Source organism: Heterocephalus glaber, unplaced genomic scaffold, assembly GCF_053883595.1.
Source record: "Heterocephalus glaber isolate CG9 unplaced genomic scaffold, H.glaber_assembly_v1.0 deba00001577, whole genome shotgun sequence".
NCBI lineage: Eukaryota > Metazoa > Chordata > Mammalia > Rodentia > Bathyergidae > Heterocephalus > Heterocephalus glaber.
In genome coordinates this window covers 12,811,693-12,827,831 of record NW_028258358.1, presented here as the reverse complement: position 1 = coordinate 12,827,831, position 16,139 = coordinate 12,811,693, and the positions used below count along the sequence as shown (strand labels likewise).

The window sequence follows — 16,139 nt, the reverse complement described above, 5'->3', positions numbered from 1 at the left end:
AATATACAGATGCACAAAGTGGGGCCACATTGCTGATCTTGTGTTTCTACCGACTATCAATATCAAGTATAGTCACAGAAATTGTTGGTAGTGGTTTTTCATAACTTGAACTAGAAGGCATTTGGTGGTCAGGACTGGATATTAATTTTCAACTCTATCACTTTGGATTTTTCAACCTGTGTTATTTTCAGTTTCTTCTATATTATAGCTCCTAAAATAATGTTGCTTGTCCTCATAAAACTTAAACAAGATAGTGTGAAATAACCTAATAACCTCTACTGTGTGTTCAGCTCTTTGTTATTTGAGCTTCTTATTAATGCTAAGTATTGAAAATTGACAAAAGTGATTCAGTTGTTTCAGGTTGCTGTTCCTCTTCTACTCAACTAGGTTGATCTGGATTCCAGGCACATTGGTTGGGTAACAAGTGAACTTCCAGGAGGAGATAATCACATCATCAAAATTGAATTGAAGGGCCCAGAAAATACACTAAGAGTACGACAAGTCAAAGTCTTGGGTTGGAAAGATGGTGAAAGCACAAAAATTGCTGGCCAGATTTCAGCTAGCATGGCCCAGCAAAGAAACTGTGAAGCCGAGACACTACGTGTATTCAGACTTATTACATCTCAAGTAAGTGTCCTTACTATCCAATCTAGCACAGGATACACTGACATAATGTATTTTGAGAGTGTAACAGAGAATTTTGTAAAACTTTGTAGAGATTTCTGGCTATAAATATAGCCCATTTTAATATCTCTTAAAAGTAGTGGTATGTAGGAAGAATAGCACACAAGAAAACCTGGACAACAGCCCAAGGTGGGGATCCAGAAGGCCATCATTCTGAACCCAAGTATTGGCACAGTAGAATTAGCTAATGAGTCCTGTATTTTTCACAGTGGTAATTCTCATTCTTTCTCATGTGCCTACCTTGTTCATCAGGTATTTGGAAAGCTCATCTCTGGAGATGCTGAGCCCACACCAGAACAAGAGGAAAAAGCACTTTTGTCATCACCTGAAGGAGAGGAAAAAGTATACAATGTATTTATTTATAATCTAAAAATTTATTTCCCTTTTTATTTTCTTCTTTGTTCAGAGGAGTAACCCCTGTTTCTTTATATTCTCAATGGATATGTGGTAATTTATATGCCTTTTTTTTTTTTTTTTACTTTATAAGGTGAAGGTACTATCTAGAAGACATTCACCATTTGTTAATGTATAATCCACCTATTTTAAGTCACAACAAAAGGTGCACTCTATACCTGGGGCTGTTGTTAGCTTTTGCAGAACTAACTTAATCATTTACTTTGCTTTGCCACATCAGTTATTGGCTCCATTTGTTTTATCTCTCCTTCCCAGCCCCCTAATCAAAAAATAAAATATTTTTAAGGATCTTCCTTTATTTCCCCAAATAAGAAGCACTTTTCCTTTTGCTAAACTCCATAGTAGTCTATGTGTGCCACCTCTTGTCTTCACTCTTGTTATGATTAACTACATGTATGTTTTATCTTTTCTTCTGAATCACTGCTTCCTCAAGACAAAGTACATGTCTGCTTTGTATTAGTACCTGTTGTGGCACACTCATACATATACTCAGTAAATTCTTATTGAAATTACTCTCTATTGTGTTCTTCAACTTTCATCTAAAATGCAAAGCTTTCCATTTTTTATTTAAACTTAAACATGGTATCTAAGACAAAAACTTCAACCTCTTGTGTTATTGTGGTATTATACTGATAAAGTCTTATAATATGTTGAATTGGTCAGAGTAGACATCTTTGCCTTGATCTAGATCTTAAAGAGAAAGCATTCAAGTTTTTACAATTAAGGGTGATGTTAACAATTGTTTTGTGAATGCCCTTAGTCAGATTAAGAATGCTTGCTTCTGGCCCGCCTAGAAAACAGCTACTCAGGCCCAGCAAGAGGCCCACCCAGATACTATCAGTAAGTGCTCACAGACCCCCAGCCAGAAGCCAACCTGGACAACAGCCCAAGGTGGGGATCCAGAAGGCCATCATTCTGAACCCAAGTATTAGCGCATTGGTGAGCAGCAGTGAGAACGCCTCTCTGAGGCTTGTTGAGGATTTAAGCCCACTGAGAGTGCAAAGAGTCACCTCAGTAGAGGCACAGAAGACTGCATTGGTTCACATAAGAAGGTACCTAAACAAGTCTCAAAACCAGATTTCCAGATCACCAAAGGCAACCCCAAGGGGCAACAAGATGCACCAGTCTGAAACTCAACCACCTGGACTCCCTGAATTGACAACAAAAGAGGATCTGAAAAAAAAATAAAATCAGAAATAATTTCTCAGATAACAAAAGAGATTGTGCCCATAGTGTAAGATATGATTAATAACCCTACAGCAGACACACATAAAAAAATAGAGAACCTCAGGAATATGATGGAATCCCAACATAGGAAACAAATGGAATTCATAAAACAGATGTAAACACATATCCAGAAGAATAAAAACTCCATTGAAAGTTCACAAAGTAGAATGAGCCAATGTGAGGAGAGAATAATCAAATATAGAAGACAGGATTGCAATTAGTGACCAGGAAAAGAAAGATTTCTTAAAAATAGGAAGGGACCATAAGAAATCATTCCAGCAGCTGGAAGATGATGCAAAAAAAGAATAACATAAGACTGATCAGAGTCAATGGAGAAACAGGAGATAGTGCAAACAGAAGTAATGGGAGAAAACTTCCCAAGCAGGGGAAAAGAATTTGACATACAGATAAGTGAGGCATATAGGACTCCTACTAGCCAGGATCAAAAAAAAAATCTACAGTTGTATACTTGGAAGGAGCCCTCGCATGCATAGGCTGGGCCCTTCCTCAGATGTGTGTGAGTCACTGAGGGTTCTCTCCCAGCTTGGGGAACACGGTGGGGCCATGACTCCCTGCTGACAGTGCAGAGTGGCTGAGGGTGCAGGGCCACTGGGCCGCACCCTTCTCCGGGCCTGAGGCTGTCAGCCTGGCCTTCTCCATGCCGCCACCACCACTGCTGGCTGAGTAGGACCGATGAGCTGGTTCAACACCTCCCAGCTCTCCAGCTTCACCAAGCAGGCCCTGACCCAGGCCCAAAAGTCCATTGACAGAGTCCTGGTCATCCAGGAGGAGGAACCGAGCGCTTGGGTGGAGGCCATTCCCTATGGAGAGCCAGATGCTGCTATAGTTTCCAAGTTGGTTTTTGCAGCTTGCCTGGAGGAAAACTCAGCCCCATAGTCCCCTTTGCCTTTGGTCTTGGGTGCTTGTCCTGCTGACTTGAGAAGACATGGCTCCAATTTGCAGATCTTGTCACCAGCCTCATTTTCAACTGTCCCAAGCCCAACATTCTTGAACCTCAAGTTGCTGCTCTGTGGAATCCTAGGTCTGAAGAATAAATTCCCCTGTCAGTGGAGGATGGGATACTTCAACCTGGGGGTTGAAATCAAACACTGAACCTCAGAGTCCACCAACAGCCTCTCTTAAAGCAATTACAAAGCCAGGTCGGAGGACTGTAATAGATGAATCTGAAAATTTCTTCAGTGCCTTTCTCTCTCCAGTAGATCTCCAGACCATTCAGAAGAGTCCAGTGGTATTAACGCCTCCAGCTAAATCATAACAACCAGAAGAAGAAGTGAAAAGCACCTTACATAAGTCTTTACACACTATATAGCCAAAAACTGTTGAAACAACTGAAACAAAATGAAGGACTCTTAGTGTGTATCAGAGCAAAGTCTGGCAGTAGATACTCTATCATCTAAGACTGAAGGCCAGCATGAAGAAACTGTTAATAATGAACCTGAAAGGAAGGTGTCAGCTATACATTGGAAAGTATCTGAAAGCACAACTAATGTAAAGACAGCTATGGAAACGCTGTTTCTACACACTCTCACAGCAGAAACCAAGGTTGTGACTTTGGAACCTAAGGAACAAAAATGTGAAGAAAGACAGAGCAATACTCCTTCTCCTCCTGTTAGTACCTTCTCATCAGGTACTTCCACCACCAGTGATACCAAAGTTTTAGGTCACGAGAGTGTTATAAATGAGAGCTCAGCAAGCTCAAGGCAAGAGACTACAGATGCAAAATCAAGTCTTCACGTGATGCAGACATCTTTCCAGCTTCTCTCTGCATCTGCTTGCCCTGAATATAATCATTTAGATGATTTCCAGAAACTAAATGAGAGCTGTGGCTCATCTGATGCTTTTGAAAGAATAGCATCAGTTAGTGTACAGTCATTAGATAGCTGGAGTTTCAGTGAAATCAATTCAGATCATGAACTGCCAGACATGGGATATGCTTTAGTGCCTATTATAGTTAATCCTTCAACCACAAAGACTAAAATAGCTGAATCTATTGAAGGAAAACCTGAAGAAGTAAATGAAACATTAAGTATACCTGCTAAAGAAGCAGAAATGGAAGAAAGTGGACAAAGTGCAACTCCTGTTAACTGTGAGCAGCCAGATACTTTGGTTTCTTCTGCACCCATGAATGAAGGACATGCTGTCTTGGACAAGGTGATAGAGCAGTGTGAAGCTGCTGAAAGTCCGCCAGAAGCACTTTGTGATAAGGAAGATGTTTGCAAGACAGTTGAATTTCTGAATGAGAAACTGGAAAAAAGGGAGGGTCAGTTATTATCTCTTAGTAAAGAAAAAGCACTTTTAGAAGAAGCTATGATTACCCAAAAGATGAAATGTTAAGATTGAAAGAAGAAAGCAGTAGCATTTTTTCCTTGAAAGATAAGTTTACCCAAAGAATTGTAGAAGCAGAAAAGAAAGTTCAGCTAACCTGCAAAGAGAGAAATGCTGCTAAAAAGGAAATCAAAACTATAAAAGAAGAACTTGCCATTAGATTAAATAGTAGTGAAACTGCAGATCTTTTGAAAGAGAAAGATGAGCAGATTCAAGGACTAATGGAAGAGGGTGAAAAACTTTCAAAGCAGCAGCTACATAACTCTAACATCATTAAGAAACTGAGAACTAAAGACAAAGACAATGAAAATATTGCAAAACTGAACAAAAAAGCTAAAGACCGAGAAGAGTTACAGCGTTTAAAACAGGTCCTTGATGGCAAAGAAGAGGTTGAGAAGCAACATAGAGAAAATATTAAAAAACTAAATTCTGTAGTAGCTTGTCAAGAGAAAGATCTCGGTTGACTTCAGGTAGACATGGATGAACTCGAAGAAAAGAACCAAAGTATTCAGGCTGCCCTGGATAGTGCATACAAAGAACTTAGTGATCTTCACAAAGCCAGTGCTGCAAAGGATAGTGAGGCAGAGGAAGCAGCTCTGTTTCTTGAAATGAAATCTAAAGAAGAACTTTCTGCAGCAGTAGAGAAAGGCCAGGAAGAAGCCTGTCAGCACCAAGAAACATTAGCAATTCAAGTAGGGGACCTTAGACTAGCACTGCAACGTGCAGAGCAAGCATCTGTCAGAAGAGGATTATCTGCATCATGAGATCGGTGAACTTCGGCAGAGACTCCAGGAAGCAGAGAATTGGAATCAAGAACTGAGTCAAAGTGTTTCATCAACAACAAGACCATTGCTTAGACAAATAGAAAAAATGAAAGCAACCCTAGGGTCCCAGACATCATCGTGGGAGAAGTTGAAGAAGAATCTTTCTGATAGGCTTGGTGAGATCTTGTTGCCAGCAGCAGTTGAAAGAGAACGTGCATCTCCTTGCCAACAAAATCCAGATGTCTTCCATGGTATTACAGAATTGTCTCTTGAGACAGGAAAACAGTAGACTTCAGGCCCAGCTAGAATCAGAGAAAAATAAGCTAAGAAAACTGGAGGATGAAAATAATCGGTACCAGGTTGAATTAGAAAACCTAAAAGATGAATATGTAAGAACACTTGAAGAGACAAGGAAAGAAAAGACATTGTTGAGTAGTCAGTTAGAAATGGAAAAAATGAAAGGTGAACAAGAGAGGAAGAAATCCATTTTCACTCAAGAAGCAATAAAAGAAAAGGAACGCAAGCCATTTTCTGTTTCTAGCACTCCCACCTTGTCATGCTCAAGTTCAATAAGTGGAGTTGATATGGCAGGGCTACAAACATCTTTTCTGTCTCAGCTGGAAATTGATAATCTAGAAAAAGCTCAATCAATAATGACTGAAGAGCTAGTTAAATTAACAAATCAAAATGACAAACTTGAAGAAAAAGTGAAGGAGATACCTAAACTTCAAATTCAGCTAAGAGATTTGGATAAAAGATAAAACACTATTTTGCTGATGTATGGAGAAGAAGCAGAAGAACTTTGATTAGATCTTGAAGATGTAAAAAATATGTGTAAGACTCAAATAGGTGAACTTTTAAGACAGAGGCTCAGTTAACTTCTAAAAACTGAATTCCTGTCAAAGTGAATGTAAACACATAATATCTCAACTCAGACTTCCAATAACTTCTTTTATAGAAGTAGAAAATGGAATTTACTGTAGAGTACAAAAACTTTTTATAAAACTTGTTTTGCATATAGTAGTACTTTCAGTTAAATTATTTTGTGCAATATTTGGGCTTTATTTTTGAAACTATTCTTTGAAGATTTATTTTTCAAAGCCTCTTTTTTGTTGTTGCGTTGAATAGCACAGAGATTTACTACTGAATCCATATATCAGTATGGCTAGGGAAGGAGAGTGGTGGTTATATATTATTGTAGACATATAAGTAATTGCATCTATAATTTATATGTGTTTGTATATATTGAGAACATTTAAAGTGTTAATATTAACATTGATACTTTGAAATCTTTTACACTTCAACATATTACTACTCGTTGCAAATGTTTTCAGTGTTCAGGTGAAAAAAATAAAAATAAACCTGTGAGTGTTCAATTTAAAAAAAAAAATCTACACCTAGCTATATAATAGTTAAGATTCCAGAAAGCCAACAGAAGAATAAAATTCTACAAGCAGTTAAAGAAACAAATCACATACAAAGGAAAGCCCATCAGAATCACAGCAGACTTCTCAACAAACCTTCAAGTCAAGAAGAGCCTGGAGTGAAGTATTTCAAGCCCTAAAAGAAAACAACCTCCAAACTAGATTGATGTATACTGCAACACTCTTTCAAAATTGATGGAGAAACAAGATACTTTCATGACAAAGAGCACCTGAGGAACTTAATGAATACCAAACCAGTACTCCAAAAAATTTTAAATAATATCCTAGGAAAAGACAATGAAGGTCACAACCCCAGGAAGCCCAGCAGAATGAATCTATCAGGCAAGAGAAGAAATTAAATGCAAAGGGGGAGAATCCAACAACAGGAAAAGGTCATGACAAGGATAAGTCAGTACGTATCAGTAATAACCATCAATGTTAATGGTCTCAATTCACCAATCAAAACAAATAGATTGGGAGAATTGGTCAAGAAGCAAGATCCAACAATATGCTGCGTACAAGGAACACAATTCAAAAGCAAACTCACAGACTGAAAGTTAAACGGTTGAAAACAATACTCCATGTGACAGGAACCCGAAAAAAGGCAGGAGTAGCTACCGTCTTTTTGCAGATAAAACAGATTTCAAACCAATATTAATTAAGAGTGAGAGAAGGCCACTACATCATTAGAAAGGGAACAATCCAAGAGGAAGAGATGACAATCATACATATATATGCACCAATAACTAGTGCACCCAACTATATAAATCATATGTTAATGGACATGAAAAATCAAATAAGCACTAATACAGTAGTAGTGGGGCACCTCAGTACCCCACTGTCACAGATAAATCAACTAGACAGAAAAATAAACAATGAAATACTATAGAACTCAACCAAACTCTTGAACAAATGGACTTAACAAATGTTTACAGAGTATGCCACCCCAAAAAATCACAGTACATGTTCTTTTCAGCTGCACACAGGTCGTTCTCCAAAATAGACCATATATGTGCTCACAGAACATGTTTAAGTAAGTACAAAGGAATTAAAGTTATTCCCTCTGTATTATCAGATCATAGTGTGATAAAATTGGAGATCAGCACCAAAAGAAAGCACAAGAATTACATAAATACATGGAAGTTGAACAACACACTCCTGAACAACCAGTGGGTCACAAAGGAAATTAAAGAAAAATCAGACAGTTTTTACAATTAAATAACAATCCCAATACAACATATGGGAATTTATGGGACACGATGAAAGTAGTCTTATGAGGAAAATTCATAATAGCAGTTAATACTCAGTTTAGGAAAACAGAACAAGCTCAAATAACCTAGTGCTGAAGCTCAAGCTTCTAGAAAAAGAAGAGCAGCATAAACCCAAAGTTCATACAAGGGAGGAAATTATAAAGATCAGAGCAGAAATCAGTGCAGTGGAGACTTAAGAGAACAATACAAAAAAATTTTGTTCCTCTGAAGAATAAACAAAATTGACAAACCTTTAGCCAAGCTTATAAAAAAAATCAAAATCCATGCAATTAGGAAAAAGGGTGAAATAACAACCGACCCAACAGAAATCCAGAGAATCATCAATACCTTCTTTGAGAACCTATATACCAGTAAGATGGAAAACACAGAAGAAACGGACAGATTTCTAGATACGTATGAATTACCAAAGTTGAACAAAGAAGACCTAAAACTTCTAAACAACCCAATATCAATCAACAGAATTGAAAACGTAATTAAAAACTTACCAACCAAGAAAAGCCCGGGTCTTGATGGCTTCGCTGCTGAATTCTACAAGACATTTAGAGAAAAGCTTTTGCCACTACTGTTTAAATTCTTCAATGAAATTGAAAGGGAAGCAGTACTACTGAATTCATTCCTGGAAGCAAGCATCACCTTGATCCCCAAAGCAGAGAAAGACCCAACTGAAAAAGAGAATTATAGGCCAATTTCCCTAATGAACATAGATGCAAAAATCCTCAATAAGATACTAGCAAACAGAATGCAGAAGATTATCAAGAAGATTATACACTCTCACAAAGTGGGATTCAACACAAGGATGCAAGGATGGTTCAACATATGCAAATCAATCAATGTAGTACACTCTATTAATAGTGCCCAGGACAAAAACCACATGATTGATCATCTCAATAGATGCAGAAAAAGCTTTTGACAAAATCCAACACCCATTCATGATAAAAACCCTACAGAAGATTGGAATAGATGATCTATCTCAACCTGATAAAAACCCTATATGAAAAACGAACAGCCAATATGGTACTAAATGATCAAAAACTGAAATCTTTCATGCTAAAATCAGGAACAAGACAAGGATGTCCACTATCACCACTCCTGTTCAATGTAGTTTTGGAAAAATTAGCCACAGCAATTAGACAAGAGAAAGAAAGAAAAGATATAAAGATAGGAAACAAAGAAGTTAGAAAACCCCAACAAGTCCACCAAAAGTCTTCTAGACTTAATAACCAAATTCAGTAGAGTAGCTGGATACAAGGTCAACACACAGCTATCAGTATCCTTCCTGTACAGGAACAACAGACTCACTGAAAGAAGAACTGGAGAAGCAATTCCTTTTACAACAGCATCCAAAAAAATGAAATACCTAGGAATCAACCTAACAAAAGAAATCAAAGACCTCTTCTCTGAAAACTGTAGCACTCTGAAAAAAGAGATTGAAGATGATATCAGAAAATGGAAAGACATCCCTTGCTCCTGGGTAGAAAGAACCAATATAGTGAAAATGGCCATGCTTCCAAAACTGCTATATAGATTCAATGCAATCCCAATTGAAATTCTAACAGCATACTTCACAGACCTTGAGAAAACAGTCCAAAATTTCATTTGGAACAAGAAGAGACCTAGAATAGCAAAAGCAATGCTAGGCAACAAAGACAAGGTAGGGGGTATCACAATCCCCAACTTGAAATGCAGTACAAAGCTACTGTGATTTAAAAAAAAAAAAAAATCATGGTACTAGAAAAGAAACAGACCCAGCAATCAGTGGGACAGATTAGAAGGTGCAGAAACAACTCCAGTCACACTCAGCCACCTCGTCTTTGACGAAGGAGCCCAACACCCTCACTGGAGGAAAGACGGCCTCTTTAATAAATGGTGCTGGGAAAATTGGGTTTTAACTTGCCAAAGATTAAAACTAGACCTATACCTCTCACCATGCACTAAAATCGAAATTGTTCAAATATCTAAACAGTGAAACAGAAACACTAAGCCAGCTGGAAGAGAGGTTAGGTAGAACTCTTGAAGACATTGGTGTAGGAAAAGATTTCATGAACAAAACCTCAATTGCTCATGAACTGGCACCAAAAAATCAACAATTGGGATCTCATCTTATTAAAAAGCTTCTGCACTGCAAGAGAAACCACCAACAGAGTGAAGAGACGAGAAATTCTTGTGGGAAAGAATTTTTATCAGCTGTTCCTCACACAAAGGTCTACTATCTAGAATTATATAAAGAATTTAAAAACATCAGACCTCCCAAATTTAAAGACCCAATCCAAACATGGGCATCTGAAATCAACAGACATTTCTCAGACAAAGAAGTAGAAATAGCAAATAAACATATAAAAAAATGTTCAACATCACTGGTCATTCAAGAGATACAAATGAAAACCACACTGAGATTCTACCTCACTCCAGAAAGAATGGCTGCTATCAAGAAATCAACCAATAACAAATGTTGGCGGGGTTGTGGGAATGTAGACTGGTGCAACCACTGTGGAAATCAGTATGGAGGTACTTCAAAAACCTAGATTAGAGGTCCCATTTGACCCAGCTATTCCCCTGCTAGGTGTCTTCCCAAAAGAATTAAAGGAATCATACTACAGCACTATGTGTGCACCCATGTTTATAGTGGCACAGTTTTTAATAGCTAAAACGTGAAAGCACCCCAATTGCCCATCACCTGGAGACTGGATAAAGAAGATGTGGATTTTTTATAAAATGGAGTACTATTAAGCCATGAAGAATTAGAAACTAGAGACATTTATATAGCTAATTGGATGCACATTGAGGCCATATGCTTAAGTGAAATAAATAGGATACACATGTGTAAATACCAAATAGTTTCTCTGGTGTGAGAAACAAAGTGTAAATAAGGATCAAAAGGGCTGGGGATTTATTTAGCTTAGTAGTTTCGCCACCTGCTGCACAAGCACAAGGACCTGAGTTCGATCCCTGGTACCAACCAACCAATAAACAAATACATACATACATACATAAATACATAAATAAATAAAAGATCAAAAAGTATAATAGATAATGTGAAATAGGAAGAAAAGGTCTAAAGCAGAAGGGAAAGATGGAGGGGTAAGGGAAAGGAATAAATATGAGAAAATGGAAACAAAGTCTTTGTAACTAGGGAGAGGTGGAGGGGTTGAAGGGAGGGCAGGGGAATGGAGAAAAAATACAATGTATACCTAAAATGTACCAATAAACTTAATGAATAAAAACAAGAATTCTTGCTTCTATTTCTGTTTTTCTGAGAATTTCCAGCAAAAATATATTCTTACATATTTTTCCAATTTTTACTTTTTTTCAGTAGAATAATTACTGTGTTGCTATCTATACATTTTAATCAGTTTATGATATCAGCTTATAGGTAATTTTTTCCCTAATAAAAAAGAAGATAGGCTTCAGGATGATAACTAGGTGGCATAGTTCTTCTTTTAGGTGTGATGAAAATAATATCATATTGTGATAGTTGTACATGTCTGTGAATATGCTAAAACCATTGAATTTATACATTTTGATTAGATGAATACTATGGTATGCAAAGTAAGTCTCAATAAAGCCTTTTTTTTAAGTAGAAATAAAATGATCAAAGAAGTAAGCAAAAGTTGGATAAAATGATTAAAATATTTGTAATCTAATTAGTATTTATGTAGACCATGAAAAAGCTCTTTTCTACAAATTTACTTTCTTTAATGGATACATGCCTATCATTTCTGTCTTTCAAGTAATTTGTTTCATGTAAGTTGCTGAGTTTATTGGCATGAATTATACACAGTAGATTATGTGTAGTGATATATCTTCTATATTCCTTCTTTTGGCAATTTGTGTCTTCATTTTCTTGAATAATATGGCAAAAGATTCATTAATGTGATCTTTTCAAGAAATCACCTTTAGTTTTATTGTTTCCTCTAGTATTATTTTAATGACTGGCTCCTCTGTTTGTTATTTTTTTGCATCTGTTTGCTTTGGGTTGATTTCCTTCTCTTTTCTGGTTTATTACTTTTCAAGATTAGATCACAGATTTGAGACCTTTCTTTTCTGAAATTTTAGTCTTTTTGTAATCACTTTGACCAATAAGAAATTTCTTCAGATTTTATCCTTTAACTTAGTATTATAAGTATTAGTATAAGTAGTATTATGAGCCTCAACTTAATATAAATTTACCTTAAGTATATCTGCATAATTATACCTCAAGGTACTTTGAAACATTAAATACAGAAATTTTCTTTAAGAGCTTACTTTTTTTTTTCTTTTTCTATATAGGCAACATCAGATGCTGACCTGAAAGAGCATATGGTTGGAATCATATTCAGCAGGAGTAAACTGACTAATTTACAAAAACAGGTTGGTTAATAGCTATAACATTGTCTTGTCAGTTTTTGTTTGTTTTTAATTATAAAATGTCTTCCAAAATTTATGGAAGCTTTTTTATGCTGGCTGTTTTATAAGTCCTATGGAATGGAGTTCCTTGTTTTAGAGAAGAATTATCTTGTCATCTAAATCACTTCATAAGATTTTGTTGTGAATGTTAACTTTCTTCCCTTGTTATTCTTTCCTATTTCTTATTTTCAGGTAGATTGTGTTATTTTGGTTACAAATACTTAGCTGTATCATTTGTATTTTCTTTTCCCTGTTCTTATGTTTATGCTTAGCAGCTACCATAATAATGCTAAGAAAATTGGTGTTAATGTTTTTAAATATAAGTGGGTGGGAGGTATTGCTAGATTTTTCATAATGTAATGTTAGATAACATAAAAAATAGCACTTCAAAAGTCAAATAAAATACCAATTTTATAATACCCTATAACAGTGGTAGCAAACCTTTTCGAACATTCAGTGATAACAAACAGCCAGCTGTGGCACATGTGCCATAAGTTTGCCACCTCTGCTCTATAACTTTCAATACCATTAAATCATTTTAGACAACAACATGAATTACTTCTACTTCATCTAATAGTGTTTCATTGACTTTTGGATGCTTAAAAATCATTTTAAAAATTTCTGCCAATTGTGTATAGCATCAATCTTAAATGCTAAACTATGAAAAAAGTGCCATGAAAGTGACAAAATATGTTGTTTTGTTTTTCTTTGATGGTTTGATGTGCTAAACTATAAGCAGAGGCATTAGATGCAGTAGTATCATCAGTTTCTACATAATAGTTGGTTTAAATATTTAGATTTTTATCATGTTTGCCCTGGTTTTACTTCTTTTTCTTTTGTTTCTTTTTTGTTTGGTTTTTTATTTTTTGAGACAGGATCTTGCCATGCAGCTCAAGATGGCCTTGAACTTATTGTAGAGCCTGGTTAGCCTCAAACTCTCAGTGATCCTCCTGAGTGCAGAGATTACAGGCACTTAATTATTTTTAAAATGAGTTAAGAGAATGATATGGAGCATTAACTGAAAGAGAATTAAATTGAACATTAACTTATATTCTTGTCCCTTTTTTGTTGCTGAGTGGTAAATCAGACTTACAAATGTATTTTTAGATTTTCTGTATTGCCTTCACATAGGTGTGTGCTCACATTGTCCAAGCTATTCGCATGGAAGCCACCAGGGTTCGTGAAGAATGGGAGCATGCCATATCAAGCAAAGAAAATGCCAATTCTCAGCCAAATGACGAAGATGCCTCCTCTGATGCTTACTGCTTTGAGCTACTCTCCATGGTTTTAGCACTGAGTGGTTCTAATGTTGGCCGGCAGTATCTGGCCCAGCAGCTTACTCTGCTTCAGGATCTCTTTTCCTTGCTTCATACAGCCTCTCCTAGAGTCCAGAGACAGGTGATTGATCATATCCCTTTTGTGCTTCTTTGTTCCTTGCAATACAAAAATCACAAAATAGAGACGTTGGTGATACAGCTCAGTGGTAGTGTTTGCCTACCATGCACAAGGCTTGTGTTCATTCCCCAGCGTCATGAAAAATAAATGAGTAACAGTAAAAATTACAAGGCAAAGTGAATCACCTGAAGTGTTTAAGTGTGGATTTTTATGTTTTATTTCATATTTTGGGGTCTATATTTTGACTCCATTTATATTTTATTTTTGACTAATCAAAGCAACAAAGAACAAATTATGTTCCATTTTACTGATGTGTTATGATAAAGAATATGTCTAGCTATTGATTACCTTCTTAACGTGAAATAGATGTCATTTAGAACACACGAAAAATAAAAGACGTATTTTTTCTTGCAGCCCTGAATCAGTAATTACCACTCCAAAAATTAAAAATAGTATTTAAATGATATTTCTGTTCTTTTCATAGATTTTGAAGTTATGGAATGGTAGCTTATATTTACTAGTAAAATATTAAAAATATTAAAACTTCGATGGTAGCTTGCACATGAAAAATATGAAAACTTTAAACATCAATCTTTAAAAGAATTTTTTTTCTTTTTCTTACCAGGTGACCTCCTTACTAAGACGAGTTTTGCCCGAAGTAACCCCCAGTCGTCTGGCTAGCATCATAGGAGTGAAATCTCTCCCTCCTGCCGATATCAGTGATATAATTCATTCAACTGAGAAAGGCGATTGGAATAAGCTGGGTATCTTGGATATGTTTCTAGGGTGTATTGCCAAAGCACTCACTGTACAGCTAAAAGCCAAAGGAACCACCATCACAGGAACGGCTGGTACCACTGTGGGCAAAGGAGTTACAACAGTCACCCTTCCAATGATTTTTAACTCCAGGTTAGTCGTTGCCTCTGTTTTAGTACTAAAGAATTAAAACGTCATTTCAAATTCTACCTTGTTGTCTTACTCACCAAATGATATCCATAAACAATTGCATGTCTAAAAGGAATGTCACGTATAATGAGTGTCATTTTCAATTAGTGGAGAATAAAAAGTAAGCTGAATATATGAAGTTAGGATGTTTGCATATCTATGTTAAAAAAGATTGTAAACCACTACCTCATCATACATATATAAAAGTAAAATTTAGTTTCATATCATAATTTTTTTACCACATTAAAAATAAATAACCCTGCCTGGGTTAGGGGCCAGGGGTGTGAACTTCACATCAATTAAAGCTTTATGTATATTTCTTTTAAAACTACCAGGACAAATTATATAATATTTTTCTAATCTTCAGTTTGGGAACTCCTTCCTCAACAAAACAGAACCTAAAAGTTTAAAATTGGAAATGAGTCACTGATTTGTCTATAGAAAAATAAAAATAAATTGAATGATAAAACTATTAAAATGTATTAAAATTATAAACAATTAACTTGGAAAAATATTTAAACCTGAGTAATCGATAATTAATTACTAGCCATAGTTATAATATCCTGCTTTCAAAAAGGCAAACAACTGGGCCAGGGATTTAGCTCAGTGGTTCTGCCACCTGCCTCGCAAGCACAAGGACCCAAGTTTGATCCCCGGTACCAAAAAAAAAAGAAAAGAAAAAGGCAAACAACTGATAGAGACTTAAATGACAAGACCAATCAGTGCAAAGAAAAAAATTACAGATGCTAATAACAGATGAAAAGATATTTTACCTCAGAGAAATGTAGATTAAAACAGTTGCAAAATATCTTTGATACTTTAGCAACATTATGAAGACATTTTGATATGTTAAAAATTGCTGAAGAATTTTTGGATATCAGTTTGATAATATCTTTGATCCACCAATTCTCCTAAGAAATTTCATACATGTCCTCAGAGATATATGTACTAAGATGTTCTAGAATTGTGTGTAATAATAAAAAATTAAAAGCATCTTTAATAGTACAAATTATAGACCCAACAATGGCAATAAGAGTGTAACAACAGAATATTAATCAGAGTGTCACTTCCTCCATGTATGTAGTCTTGATGGGAAAAAAATGTCAGCTTATCTAACTAAGCAGTAGTGTGCTTAGTCATGTAGTAGGTTTATATTCTGGCACAAGTTCCTTATTATCTCCATGTTCACTAGGGACAAATTATCTGTGGTCCATGAACCACAGTCAAATATCACTGTTCTAGAAAATACGTGCAAAAATAGCTTGCAAACTGAGAAATATTTGAAA

The 16,139-nt window shown here is 35.9% G+C and overlaps 1 protein-coding gene and 1 pseudogene across 22 annotated transcripts in view; both read left to right on the top strand.

Moving 5' to 3' along the window:
* The window catches only part of Mycbp2 (MYC binding protein 2), a 294,048-nt gene that overhangs the window by 253,983 nt on the left and 23,926 nt on the right, over positions 1-16,139 (top strand). For 20 of the 22 annotated variants that reach the window (XR_015443710.1, XM_087192942.1, XM_004845227.4 and 17 more), the window contains 5 exons: positions 388-627; positions 937-1,035; positions 12,397-12,477; positions 13,645-13,911; positions 14,534-14,817. Coding sequence is in view for 21 of the 22 variants with exons in the window: in XM_087192942.1 (XP_087049068.1) it covers positions 388-627; positions 937-1,035; positions 12,397-12,477; positions 13,645-13,911; positions 14,534-14,817 (971 nt within the window). In the remaining variant the exon portion in view is untranslated. The remainder of the gene's footprint in view (positions 1-387; positions 628-936; positions 1,036-12,396; positions 12,478-13,644; positions 13,912-14,533; positions 14,818-16,139) is intronic. The other 2 variants (XM_013072389.3, XM_087192935.1) reach the window with 1 other exon arrangement.
* Positions 2,885-6,463, top strand: LOC106009434 (TATA element modulatory factor-like; annotated as a pseudogene).